Source organism: Cetorhinus maximus, chromosome 27, assembly GCF_964194155.1.
Source record: "Cetorhinus maximus chromosome 27, sCetMax3.hap1.1, whole genome shotgun sequence".
Lineage (NCBI taxonomy): Eukaryota > Metazoa > Chordata > Chondrichthyes > Lamniformes > Cetorhinidae > Cetorhinus > Cetorhinus maximus.
The window spans coordinates 9,671,406-9,686,397 of NC_135905.1; the positions used below are offsets into that span (position 1 = coordinate 9,671,406).

A 14,992-nucleotide genomic window follows, 5' to 3' on the forward strand; every position below is an offset into this window, starting at 1 on the left:
TGATATGTCGTGGGCTGCAAACGCTGCCAACCAGACAATTTAACGGCTCCTAGGCCTGAATTTGTCCCGTGTCAGGTGGGCTCAGTGGGGGCAGTCGGGGAGCAGACCACTGCCCGCAATCAGCTCCGCACCGCGATTTCACGCGGGTGGGCCAATTAAGGCCCGCCCTGCGTAGATTGCGAGCGGTAGCGCTGAGCGCTAACTGTGCGGGTGGGGGAAGTGCGGGGAAGAGGGAGAGTCGGGTCTAGCGCGCAGAAAGAGCGCTTCAATCTCCCTGAGGCACAGAGTCGCCTCAGGGCGATTGAAGCACTTTTTAAAAAAATAAATAAAGACATTCAAAATTGGATGAAACATGTCCCCTCATGTGACTGTGTCACACGAGATGGGACATGTTTTTATTTTCAAAATAAAGTTTTTACTTAATGTGAATCAGCTTTAGGAAACCTCATCCCGCTCATGGATGAGGTTTCCTGAAAAATGTAAAGGCCGCTTGGCCTTTTCGCCTGCCCCGCCAACCGTTAGGTTGGACGGGCAGCATAAATTTAAAGCTAATTAGGTCCTTAATGGCCTTAGTAGGCCTTTCAATTATTGGCGGACCCGCAGCCAACTCCGGCGCGTGCCCGTCGAACGAAATATCGCGCGAGTGCGCAATGACGTCAGGACACACGCCCGAGGTCATCGCGCATCGTATTACATTCCGCCATGTTGGGCCCGAGCCCGCACACCGTAGGTAAAATTCAGGCCTTAAAAGCAATTCTACTGTGGATGCTGGAAACCTGAAATAAAAACAGAGGATGTTGGGAAAAGCTCAGCGGGTCTGGCGGCGTGTGTAGAGAGAGAAACAAGAGTTAACGTTTCGAGTCCAGTACTTCTCTACTTTGGAACCCAAATTTAATGGCTCAAGTTGCAGCTGCAAACTATGGAGCCACCTTTGGAAAAATTACCACCAGGATGAAGAAAGGCATTAAAATGATTTGATTGAAAATGAATCTTTTGTAGTTCTGATCAAATTTTGACATTTTCTTTAATGTTTGAACATTTTTATTGTTTTCATTGGATTTCAATTGTTACGTTGGTGAGCTGTTTCTCTAATAATATATAATATTTTTTTAATTGGCAAGAACTACTTCTCCCAACCCTCATTTTGAGGCACTGTGCAGACTAGGAAGGTTAAAACTTTGAACCCCAATTTGTTCTCTGCCGGGGCAGTAGAACAGTTCCTACGCTGGGCTCGGAGATGAACGTGGGGAGGTCAGCCTAGCTCCCAACTCCTCATTATCCAATGACTCCTCCTGGAAAGAGTGAAGGTGAGGACATGGGGTGAGGACAGGATTGCTGGTGACGCCCTTCCCAAAATTTAGTAGCCTGGACAGATTCATTGTTTAGGCCCGCATGAACAGTGATCGGTTGCACCAGATCCAAGAGGAACTGTACCCTGGCATCCATCATCTCTTAGGGATTAAGAGGAACAAAGCAGAAGGGAGAAAATTCTATCTGTAAGACACAAGTCAGGAGTGTGATGGAAAACTCTCCACTTGCCTGGATGAGTGCAGCTCCCACAACACTCAAGAAGCTTGACACCATCCAGGACAAAGCATCTCACTTGATTGGCACCCCATCCACAAACATTCACTCCCTCCACCACCGACGCACAGTGGCAGCAGTGTGTACCATCTACAAGATGCACTGCAGGATTTCACCAAGGCTCCTTAGACAGCACCTTAAACCACAACCACTACCATCTAGAAGGACAAGGGCAGCAGACACATGGAAACAGCAGCACCTGCAAGTTCCCCTCCAAGACACTCACCATCCTGACTTGGAAATATATCACCGTTCCTTCACTGTCACTGGGTCAAAATCCTGGAACTCCCTCCCTAACAGCACTGTGGGTGTACCTACACCACATGGACTGCAGCGGTTCAAGAAGTGAGCTCACCACCACCTTCTCAAGGGCAATTAGGGGTGGGCAATAACTGCTGGCCCAGCCAGCGAAGCCCACATCCCACGAATGAATGAAAAAAAATCACAATCTGCTCTCCCAGAGCTGGAATCACCCTGAATTAGCCGTGCCTCTGAGCGAGATAACTCGAGTTGATGTGGGGTACATCTCTTTAACGAATGTCGTGCTTGTGCCTTTGTCGTTGAATGATTGGTTCAAAATAATTGGCAAAAGGGGTAAAAGTGATGTGAGGAAAAACATTTTCACCCTGAGAGGGTGGTGGAGGCAGCTTCAATCAAGATATTCCAAAGGGAATTGGATTGCTACCTGAAAAGAGAGAATGTGCAAGGTTACGGGGATAAGGCAGGGGAGTGAGACTCGGTAGAACGCTCTTTCAGAGAGCCAGGGCAGACTCGATGGGCTGAATGGCCTCCTTCTGCACTGTAAAAGATTCTGTGAATGAACAGAATTAATTTCAAATCAAATACAGTTGAAACGAATTAGACTGTTGAAGAAATGTACAAACGGAATTGAATCGTGCAATCAAAGAGCATATCAGGATCCTTAATACTTTAGCCCCATTGAAGAAATGTTATATAGTCCTGCGCTGCGTAAAAATCACTGCCCCAATTGTAAACGTTTGTTGTGCCTCTTAAATGCTGCCATATTCTTGTAAAAGGAGCTGTTCTACCTTTCACTAGCTTTCACCGGGAGCCAGTACCATTTGAGTTTCCACACATATCATCCCCAGTTCGTGTTGCCTGTCAAGAGGAGGTAAGGCAGGACCGTGCTGTTGTGCCCAAGAAGGTCAAAGGACTAAGTGGAGAAAAGGAGCAGTGAAATTGCCAGTAGGACTAAGCCCTGAGTTTTATTAATGTATGTAGGCCCTCAGTGAATGCCTCAGCAGGCCGAGGCACTGCTTCTCTGCAACTGTGGCCAGGTCAGTCAAAAGATTTTTATTGTGAGAAGTGGTTGAGGCTCAAAGCTTGCTGTGTAGTCATTTTTTTTCCCCAATTTCAGTGCATCAAGGTTCCCAGGGCAAATGTTGGAATGTGTGACTCAGGGAATATGACTTGAGCAGTGGGAGAGTTGAGGGGGCAGGGTGGTCAGACATTGGTCGATATTGGGGTCACTGAGAGAACGTCTCTTAGTCTATTTGTTAAGAGGAGATGGTGGTGTGGCGGTAATGTCACTGAACTAGTAATCCAGAGGCCCAGACTAATGCCCTGAGGACATGGGTTCAAATCCCACCACGGCAACTGGTGGAATTTAAATTCAATTGATAAATCTGGAATCTAAAGCTAGCCTCAGTAATGGTGTGACCGTGAAGGCTATTGAGTGTTGTAAAAAAAATTAATGTCCTTCTGCCTTTGTTATTTGGCCTGGCCTCTATGTGACTCCAGACCTACTGCAATGCCCCGGCAAGCCCTGCAGTTCAAGGGCAATTAGGGATGGGCAACAAATGCTGGCCTTGCCAACAATGCCCACATCCCTTGAAAGAGAATGTGAACTGTTTCCTCAACATTATCCTGGGAGACAGTTTGTCAGTGTCGTAAATGCAGTGTTTGTTTTTTTTAAATATTTTTTTTTGCAATTCTGTATTCTTTTGCTGAAATGCAGCAATTTTGTTTTGGCCTGTTGCAGATAAAAACAGCGAAATCAAAGAAGGAAATGCAGCTGTTGCAGTTGCGGAGTCTGCAGTACCTGGAACGATACATTTACCTCATCCTCTTCAATACCTACTTGCATTTGGAAAAGAAAGATTCCTGGCAAAGACCCTTCAGTGTTTGGATGTATGAGGTAAAAGAAAAGCCCTTTACAGCGACGATACACTTTTAACCTATTCTCCTTCCTTAGAGAGAGAGAATCTAAAGTCTCAAATAGGTCAGCAATGTGTTCTTGGTAGCTGGCCTCTCAGTGAACTCCCTGGAGTTCCAGTGTGACATGTGATGACTCTCGCACTATATATACACCAGATGGGAACCTGAGTTATAAAGCTGTCTCATCACCTAGAAGCGAAGCTTATGCAGAGGATCAAAGTATTGGATTTGTGGGTGGGGTGGGGCGGGGGTAGATTATCTTTCAAGAATTGGGAGGTGATGTCTTTCAGATCATCAATGAGCTCCTGATGACAGTACCTTTGAAGATGGACAAACCGAAAATGTTAGCTGTTTCTCAATTACAGTATTGGGCCTGCTCAAAGTATTTCTGTTTGGAAGCAAAATCGCTGTGTTTTTTAGAAATGATCACAGTGCCCGTGGTGGCCAGAGTTAATGTCAAAGTTTGTACCAGTGAGGTATTTTTGTGGGTGTTTGTTCCTGGTGGCCAACCTGCTCTGTAGATGGCATATATCGGAATATTTTGGTCCCCCCCGCCCCACCCACCATCATTTGAATTGCATGTTTTTCCACAATTTGCCCTCAGGTCTTTGGGAACATGTAACCAGTGAATGACATTGCAGCTGGGATAATAGACATCACCATTGGCTGCCTCAGCACGATGCTAGCTATGAAGAATGGTGTAGTGGAAGGGTTATAGTTCACAATGTGGAGAACTGCAGTGGGCTCAGGAAGGTGTATTTTCTGCTATCAGACCTGACACCTGAGATGAGATACACTGCCAGGAATCTAAGTTCAGAAAAATTGTTACACAGGTCAATAGCTTTCCTTTGCAAATGGCATCCAAGTAATAAGAATCCAATTAAAGGAAAAGGACACAATTAAACAAGTAGCTACACATTTATCAGATTCAATAACTAAGTGCCTCTTGGTGGTGTAGGGCTTGAATCCATGACCTTTTTCAGAGGTGAGAGTGTTACCACAGAGCCAAGTTTGACATCTTAACTCCAGCATATAAACATAGGTACCGGACTTCGAACCTGGGAAGCTTGGGACCAGGCGTGTGCCGGGATTTGGCGATTTTATGGATTTTGGGTCCTAGGCCTAACATCTACTCAAAAGTACACTAAATAAAGTATGAAAAATAAAGAATGAAAGGGTTTTGTACAAATTGCTGCCCAGGGCGCAAACTTCGAATGTAGCCAGTTTATGGGTCCTTCTGGATTTTGGGACCCCAGATAAGGGGTCCAGAACCTGTACATCAAGTCAACAAAAAGATTTATTCCTTAGGAAGCAAATCTGTAACTGGACTCTTGACACATGCAGGCGCCATCGTTCTTTTGGTCACCTGCTTTGGCCTGTTATGGAACTGTAGATACTTAAAGCACAGAAGGAGGCTCTTCAGCCCACCTTGCCCATGCTAGCTCCTTGTTAGTGCAATTCAAAACTAATCCCAATGTCCTCCTGTCTACACAGTACGTCTGTAGAACCATAAAGGTTCATACCACACGAGGGGGCCATTCATTCCTTTATAACTGTGCATTAAAACCTTAACCATACGATGGCAGTGGCTCAATGTACTTTAAAACCATAAACAATAAGCTCCTGTCTAGGAGAGTATTGTCAGAGCGTTCACCGTCTATTAAACGTGGTTTCAAGCCTTCCTGATTTTCACTAACGGTTCAGATTGATTCTTACATGTAACAACTAAATGATTAAACTTACAGCACAAAACAACGCAACAAAACAGAAAATGCCAGAAATGTTCAGTAGGGGAGACAACATCCGCGGAGAGAGAGACTAAATTCACTTACACCAATATATGTACACTTTCCAGCAGAGATCACTGGATGGTGATTCTGCACAGGAATCCTATGATATTCCCCACATCCACAAAACATCAATTAAGGCATTTTCAACAACCCCAAAAGCAATCGCTAACTCAGTATTTATGCAGCCCTTTGCTTTGTATTTGTACAAAGCAATGTCTTTTTGAAGTTTTTGTGAATCATGTTTCTAGGTGGCGAACAGACATTATGCATGGATTCCACAAATGCACATGCATACGTGTGTGGCGAGGAGGCTGGACAAGCCTGTATCGAGTTTCAGGAGAGGCAATGGGATGTGTATTATTGTGATTTTTTCGAGGCCTGTATGTGCCGATTATGTTTTGTGCACCTCTCAGAATTTTACATGTTTCTCAGCGGCTCCACGGGATGGACCTTGGTGGAAAAATGTTGGCATATAACAAGGTGGGATTTTTCATTATATGATCTGGCCTGAAACTTCTGGTCAGAGTGCGGGGGTGAGCCCCACAGGCCGACGCGTGAAATTACACGCGGTGACATTGGGCCTGCGTCCTGATGTCTCCGCGCGTCAATCTGATCTTCAGTTCGGCGGACATGCAATGGAGTTGGCTGCGCGCCCGCCGAACTGTCAAAAGCCTATTAAGGCCTTTAATAAACCAATTAAACAGATTGACAGGGCTGCCCGTCCAACCTTAAGGTTGGCAGTGGGGGCAGGCGGAGAGCCCAAGTGGCCTTCACGTTTTGCACAAAACCTCGTCCACGGGCGGGATGAGGTTTCATGAAGGCTTTATAAGTTAAATAAAAATTTTTATTGAAATGCATAAACATGTCCCAGTTCATGTGACACTGTCACATGAGGAGACATGGTCTAAGTCATTTTTTCTTTCTCTTTCGCAATACTTAATTATTAAATTCGTCTCCCTGAGGCAGCCCCTGGCAGGCCAGGATTTTACAGTCGGCCTGCGGGGGTGGGTCCCGACACGCCGACATGTAAAATGACGCGCGGTGATGTCGGGCGTGCGTTCCGATGTCATCGCGCTGTCTCGCGATGTTTCGTTCGGCGGGCGCGCAGGAGTCGGCTGCGCGCCCGCCGATAATTAAAAGGCCCATTGAGGCCATTAAGGAGCTAATTCATTTCAAATCTACCACTGGCCGTCCAACCTAATGGTTGGCGGGCGGGCGAAAAGGCCAAGCGGCCTTGACATTTTTCAGGAAAACCGCATCCACGGGCGGGATGAGGCTTCCTAAAGCTTTTACAACTAGAATGAAAACTTTTCGGAAAATAAAAACGTGCCCCCATCTCATGTGACACAGTCACACGATGGGGACCTGTTTCATTTAAATTTTTTATTGCTTTTCATTATTTTTTCTCAAAGGTGCTTCAATCCCCCTGAGACCGCTGTGTGCCTCGGGGAGACTGAAGTGCTCTTTTGCGCGCATGTGTGAAAGAGCGCTGGACCCAGCTCTCCCATCATCCCCCCCCCCGCCCGCACAGGTAGCGCTGCTACCGCTCGCGTATTACGTTGGGCGGGCCTTAATTGGCCCGCCCGTGTAAAATGGTGTCGCAGAGCTGATCGCCGTGGTCCACTCCACAACCACCCCCGCTCACTCCCCCCCCGAGCACGCCTGACACGGGGAAGAATTCAGGCTTTGAAATATTTTAACCTATTAAAGCCAGGCTACTAAAGCTTTACTAAATAAAATGTTAGTTCTTCAGGAACCATGTAAAAATTTATTGTCATTTCGACATTAAAAATGTTGGACACCACTTGGAGCAGCCTGGGTTTGCCAGGACGACAGCTAAAGTTCAAGGGTTAAATTCTGAGGAGAGGTCACACAAACTAGGATTGTATTCCCCGGAGTTTTGAAGGATGATTTTGATCAAAGTTTTCAAGATTTTTAAGGTAAAGACATAGGGTAGCTGGAGAGAAACTGTTTCCGCTGGCTGGGGAGTTGAGGACCAGGGGGCAGAGTCTAGAAATTAGAACCAGACCTTTCAGGAGTGAAATCAGGAAACACTTTGACATACACAAGGTAAAAGTTCAGAATTCTCTTCCACAGTGGCAATTAATGCTAAGATCAGTTGTTAATTTTAAATTGACGATTGATAAATTTCTGTGAGCCACAGTTATTGAGGGATATGGGGCAAAGGTATGTATATGGAGTTAGGTTGCAGATTAGCCGTTACTTCACTGAATGGCAGGATCAGCTTCAGGGGCTAAATGGCCAACCCCTGTTGCTATTTACATAAGCCATTTGACTTCAGTTAACACGCTTTAGTATCACGGCAACACCTTGAACCTAAGCTGCCTCCCTCTTCCCGGGGACTGCAGTGAACAAGGCAGGCGCCTTCCGTCGCTGCCACCATGTCATATCTGTCCAGGGCAGCAATGTCATCTGCTACCTCTGAGCACATTGCTAAATTTGGCATCAAAACCAAAAAAAGAATGCACTGGAAATATGCAGCCGCTCAGTCAGCCGTGTGGAGAGAGTCGATGTGGTGCCCTCTTGGGTGTGGGCTTTGTCTGCAGTTGTAATCAGCTCTTTAAGGCAACTGTTGCTCAGGACCGCAGAGGAGGCACTGTAATGCACAACAAATCAGTTTTCATCTCCATCTAGCGGAACCTGAGCTCGTGCAGGGATCTATCCCTGTCAAGATCTATGAAGTATACTAAATTTTCCCCTGCATTACTTCATTTACGGTGTGTTATAGTTTTTAGAACCCACTCCTATAATATCCAGGACACTATTAAGGCAGAAGCAGCAAGCAAATATTCTGCTCTTAGGAACACCGTTGCAGGTTGAACCTGAGAGCAAGAATCCTAGATTGTGACCATGATTTGTCTGCTTTCTGAGACATGAATAGTTGCTGCTCTTGTAGAGGGAAGAACGGTTGAAATGAGTATTCCTTTAATATCAGGTGGATAATCATTTGAATAACTGCTGTTCACTATGAGTTGTGGTAAAGGAAACCATTTTTCATTGAAAAACTTTCTGGCAGAAAGGTAGAGATTCGGGGGAGGGGTGGGGGAAATAAGTTCAAATCCAGAGTGTTTTTTTTAAGGCTGTGCATGCTGTAACTGGGTAAGTCATCCTCCAACAATGTTTGGTTTATGAAATATCTGTGCACATTTGGCTCAGTTTCCACAGAATGTTCAAGTTTTTGTTGGTAGTCAGAAGGTTTAAGGACATAAACGGCATTTCCTTTCATTTCACACCCATCAGTTAATAAATTGATGATTCGGGGATAATTAATAAATAAAAATAATAACATACAGAAGACAACAGGCGGAATTTAATGTAACTGGTGTAGGTTCAGCTCTCTAGTTGGAGAACCGATGGAAATCTGCGTCACTTCTGAGGGGGAGGCCCAGCCAAATTCTTGGCCAGCATCAGGCTCTCGTGGGGACTCAGGACTCCGGGGCTGTAAATCCCACCCACCGAGAGCTGCTGGCCAATCAGAGGCCGTCATCTCTCCATTGCTGGCAGCTCGCCATTGCTGGCAGCGCCATCAGGAGCGGTGGCTGATCCCGGTAATGCACTCAGGGAGAGGCTCAGGATCATTGAGTGACCCAGGCCACAGGTGATTGAGGGCAGGGTGGTGGTTGCAAGGAGGCGTTCGCAAGGTGACAGGGAGGTTGGAGGCAAGGTCAAGGAGATGGCTTTCGGCTGCCAACTCGCCAACCCTCAGCCCAATGCCCGGCCCCTCAATCGGGCACTGTGCCTTTGAAAGAGGAACCCTTGGGAAGGTCACCAGCCTTCTAAAGGCACGTGGGCTCAAGGATAATTGGTGTCAATTGGCTTGATAATGAGCCTGATTGACAACCCACCGTGTGTGGGCGAGTTGGTGTCAGCTGTGGCTCAGTTCATAGCACCCTCGCCTTTGAATCAGAGGGTTGTGGGTTCATGTCCCACTCCCGGAAACCAAGAACTGTGATTGTACTCGAAAGAGTTGCAATCTGTGACTGTTGATAACTCGAAAGAGTTTCTCCAAGGAACCATTCCTGCCTCCAACTTAATTGAGTGAGGATTTTCCACTGCAAGGAGACTAAGTGTGACCCCTCCTGCAATGAAATGGCGGCTGCCATGTTTGCTACCACGGTGAGCTGCATTAAATCCAACCCAACATTTGCACAGTGCTCCTTCTGTACGGACATGCTGTCATTTGATTAGGCACAGAATTTGTCCCAGTGAAAGTATACCAATACACAATGTATCCATCTACAGGTCGCTTAGCAGATGAATCATTGGTTGATTTCGTTGATGATGTCTTTTTATTGTTAACATCAACTAGATGACCTCTACTATCTACAATGATAGGCCTGACACAAGAGGACTGCCCATTTTTATAATTTTAAAGGAAATCCAAATTTAAGGTGATGTGACTTTATAAAATAAGTTTGTGAATTTTGTTATATCTAATGGCCCACGAATTTGCTTTGATTTCTTTACGAACTGCTACTGTTGACTGAACCTGCACTGCAGAATGTCCTGTCTATCCTCATTGTTACATCTGACTGAGTCAGCAGCGGGGGGAGGGGGTGAGAGAGAGAGAGAGAGAGAGTGAGAGAGAAAGTGCGAGAGAGAAGTTGTAACCTCTTCCTATTGTTGGTGTCACATAGCAACATCTGGGAAAACTACAAAATGAGAAAAAACAGCTGTAAGTGAAACACTTGGAATGGGATTTCAGTTTAGAATGATTTTGAAAAGAACATGATGGTTTTAAATATATAAATATAAATATATAAATTTAATATTATCAGTAAGCTAAGGGATTGGGTAGTATTGTTGGTTTGTGCCTTTCATCTCTTGGGAGTCCTGAATCTGTGGTCAGTCAGATTTTAAAAAAAACTTTCATTTCTGCTGAGGTGTTCTGTAGAATTATTTTGGACATTTCCAGCCTAGTTTATGGTAGTTGTAAACAGTTCAGAATTTAACTAGTTATCATATGATGCATGACACCATTACAGATCGACATTACTACAGAGTGTCTCTTGTTTTTTGGTGTTAAGGAATACGGAGAAATAAATGCAGCAAAGCATCCTTTTGAACAAAACAATGGTGACTCGACATGTTCTTTGCCCATCAGTGCCAGTTGTTTCTTTGCCAGGAATAAAGCAATCCATGCACAACATAACAAGACCTGGACAACATTCAGGCTTGGGCTGATAAGTGGCAAGTAACATTCGTGCCACACAAGTGCCAGGCAATGACCATCTCCAACAAAAGAGAATCCAACCATCGCCCCTTGACATTCAATGGCATTGCCATCACTGAATACCCCACTATCAATATCCTGGGGTTACCATTGACCAGAAACTGAACTGGACTAGCCATACAAATACTGTGGCTACAAGAACAGGTCAGAGGCTGGGAATTCTGCAGAGAGTAACTCACCTCCTGACTCCCCAAAGCCTGTCCACCATCTACAAGACACAAGTCAGGAGTGTGATGGAATACTCTCTGCTCACCTGGATGAGTGCAGCTCCAACAACACTCAAGAAGCTCGACACTATCCAGGACAAAGCAGCCCACTTGATTGGCACCCCTTCCAACACCTTCAACATTCATTCCCTTCACCACCAATTAAGAGTGGCAGCAGTGTGTACCATCTACAAGATGCAGTACTGCAGCAACTCTCCAAGGATCCTTCAACAGCGCCTTCTAAATCCATGACCTCTACTACCTAGAAGGACAAGGGCAGCAGATACATGGGAACACCACCACATGAAAGTTCCCCTCCAAGCCACACGCCATCCTGACTTTGAACTATATTACCGTTCCTTCACTGTCGTTGGGTCAAAATCTTGGAACTCTCTTCTTAACAGCACTGTGGGTATACCTATACCGCATGGGCTGCAGCAGTTGAAGAAGGTGGTTTACCACCACCTTGCCAGTGATGCCCACATCCTGTCAAAGCATAAAAACACCTGAAAGATGCCATTGAGATACTCGGTAAGGTAGAGGCCATATGGACCAAGGAACATCCATTTAACCCATTATGCCCACCTACAGAGAACAGGTCAGCTTCTTTGGTACCAGGGCATGAAATCCAAGTACTCACATCACCTAGAATCACTTTGATTATAAATCTCCAAAAACACTTTGTATTCAAAGAAAGATTGATAAATTCTTTGTAAATTCTGGGAGCTATCTTTCTTTTTGTAGGTCCAGTACACCTACATAACCAACCACCCACATTTGCAATACAGTAAAATATAAAATCAGCTTTCATTTAGCATCTACCTCACTGCAGATTAACGTGATATTTAACTGACAAACTAGAGACTTTAATCCTCATTATGCTTTTGTGGATAGAATTGTGACCAGTGTAAATATACCAGATATGGTATTGTACAGGCAGGGAATAAACTGATATGCAAAACAAAAGATCCACAATCTCTGAAAATACAACCTATATTGAAATACGCTGAACACCAAAAGCTCCATTAGACCTCCTCTTTATTGGCTGCGCCTCACCGTGAGGTGATCTGTTGAAGTAGATGGATGCTGTTTATGTTCTTGGCCCTCTTGATTGTCAATGAAGTTGGTGAATATTTGAGGGACAGGCACAGATTCCATTAGCTCCTCCACATGATCCAGTTTCCCGAGATGCCACATATCATTTGCTTCCATTGTGTAACCAGTTGCCAATTCACATCTCAAATGCTCCCTTTAAAGGACAAGGCATTGCCTTCATTAATCACTCTTGTGCTCTATCTAGCCAAATATGTCTTGAATGACCTCTTTAATTACAATCTACTAGTTGAGCCATTTACACAAAGAAACCCAGTAAATTAGCAACCTTTAATATCTCAGACAGCGTTCTCCGTTTTTGGAGACAGTACCCTTAAGGACGTTTATGTGAATAATCAGTTGGAAGCAGCAATTTAAAGGCCGATTCCCCAGTCGGCAAGAAATGTATTTAAATAGATGGAAAAATAATGATTTCCTGACTGGAGCTCTGCTTCTCATCAGGAGCACCACAAATATCAAACAGCGTAAGTCCAAGGTGACTTAATATTTTTTTAATTAAAAAGAAAGCCGGGTTTTTCTATGGTACTAAAGTTGATATCCTGGGCTGACATAGGGCGGGATTTTGGCCCTGTCCGCCACTGGGATCATCCAGTCCCCGCCAGAAGTCGGTGGACTTTTGGCTGGTCCACCGCATTCCCAGTGGCGGGTCCCACCACAGTGGGGCTGGAAAATCCCGGCTGTAGACTAAGGACACTTCGTTCTGCCACGTGTTCTTTTGCCATCTTTACAAGACCAGTTTACTTAAACTAAAATTTCCAATTTTAATGAGAAATTCTCACAGCTGTGGGTAACTTATTTCATTCAGCAGTGTCCCACTGAGCCTAAATCACCCTGAGCTTTGACTGTTGCCGAGATCCAAATAGTTCCATACGGGCAAGGGGAGTGGGCATTAATGCCCTCTGATCCTCTTCTGTGCTTTTCATGTTGCTTGTGTGATTTCGGTGGGCATTTTCTGGTATTTGGTGGCACTTATCACTGGATTAACACTGGGCATTGCAACTGTATTTGGAAGCTTTCCAGTGTCTATCTCTTATATGCTGCTCACAGATTCCCCCTCTTGATTGATCAGAGTCACATCCAGTCGTGAATGGTGGTGGACAATTAAACAACTCACCAGACGAGGAGGCTCCACAAATATCCCCACCCTCAATGATGGGGGAGCCCAGCCCATCAGTGCAAAAGACAAGGCTGGAGCATTAGCAACAATCTTCAGCCAGAAGTGCCGAGTGGATGATCCATCTCAGCCTCCTCCAGAGATCCCCAGCATCACGTGTGCCAGTCTTCAGCCAATTCGATTCACTCCACATGCTATCAAGAAACAGCTGAAGGCATTGGATAGTGCAAAGGCTATGGGTCCTGACAATATTCCAGCAATTGTACTGAAAACTTATGCTCCAGAACTAGATGCACCCCTAGCCAAGCTGTTCCAGTACAGCTACAACACTGGCATCTACCCAGCAATGTGGAAAACTGCGCAGGCATGTCCTGTACACAAAAAAACAGGACAAATCCAACCTGGTCAATTAGTGCCCCACCAGCCTACTCTTGATCATCAGCAAAGTGATGGAAGGGGTTGTCAACAGTGCTATCAGGCGGCACTTACTCAACGATAACCTGCTCACTGATGCTCAGTTTGGGTTCCACCAGGTTTACTCACAGCCTTAGTCTAACAGCGACGCTGTGAAAAGAATAAAAGAAAATGTGCATGCAGAACACAAACTGCCAGTATGCCCACCACCAGCAAGTTAATCATGTTTTTTTTTGGGTGGCACCATTGAATTGGCTGTTGGCAGTTTCGGTAATTGTGCTAATGCTACCATGTTGCCAGCCAGCACCATAAAAAAAAATCCAGATGCCACTTATTTTGAACCCTTACTCTCAAATTCCCATGTTTATACTGAACGCTCCCAAATGCCCAATTTATTGCCCCTGTATGAAATACTACCAATCTCCCAATACTTTATTCATTGAAAGTAAGCATTGAACCAGACTAAGCGACTTGGTAGGCTATTTCAGAGGGCAGTCAAGAGTCCATCAGATTGGTGTGGGACTGGAGTCACATGTAGACCAGGCTGGGTAAGGATGTCAGTTTTACTTCTCTAAAGGATATTAGTGAACTCGTTAGGCTTTTAAAACAAAACGGCCCTTTCTCGTTCAGTCCGTTTTACCGATGCCAGATTTTTTTTTTTTAATTGTCAGCTTTCTATTTTGCACTGAATTCGAATTCTCAAGCTGCTCCAATGGGATTTAACCTTACATTGTTTGGATTATTAAGTCCAAGTCTCGAGATTACTCATCCAGTAATAAAACCACTACATTACCATGACCCTTTCAAAATTTCCCTTATTCTAGGAAAACTATGTGATCAGAAATGTTAGTTCAGCTTATCATGAAATCTTTGAATTGGCTGGTGACTCTCTCACCCTATCCTTGCACCCATGGAAGAGATTTTCTGGTTGGCTATAGGGTTGCCAACTGTGATTAAATGTATTTCTGGAGGTTTCATCCCATGACCTGCCCCCGCACTCCAGCCATTAGTCGGCCAACACATCCATCCTTGTGACACACTGCTTTCCTACGCCAATTGGAAAGCAATAAGACTCATTACCCAATTGGATGATGCTTGACTGTCAGCCAAACAGCCTTTTTTCCCCATTTTCAATATTATTATATCTGGTAAAGAGAAATATTCAAAGAAAATGACAAAGGAAAACTATCTTTTTAATATCCTGATGATTGTTCTCCTGGGTCACACACAGCAGTGTCCTGGAGATTGACTTACAATTCTTGGAGACTCCAGGCCAATCCTGGAAGGTTGGCAACCCTAGCTGGCCACCAAATGGTTGTGGTATTGGAGGACTGATCCA

At 45.0% G+C, this 14,992-nt stretch overlaps 1 protein-coding gene across 2 annotated transcripts in view; it reads left to right on the plus strand.

Moving 5' to 3' along the window:
• LOC144668550 (paladin-like) overlaps positions 1 to 14,992 on the plus strand; it is a 257,514-nt gene that overhangs the window by 201,218 nt on the left and 41,304 nt on the right. The window contains exons 19-20 of one of the 2 annotated variants that reach the window (XM_078530693.1): positions 3,587 to 3,742; positions 13,195 to 13,385. In XM_078530693.1, the coding sequence (XP_078386819.1) occupies positions 3,587 to 3,742; positions 13,195 to 13,212 (174 nt within the window). In that variant the 3' untranslated portion in view covers positions 13,213 to 13,385. Of the gene's footprint in view, positions 1 to 3,586; positions 3,743 to 13,194; positions 13,386 to 14,992 lie in introns of those variants that run through there. The other variant, XM_078530692.1, reaches the window with a different exon arrangement.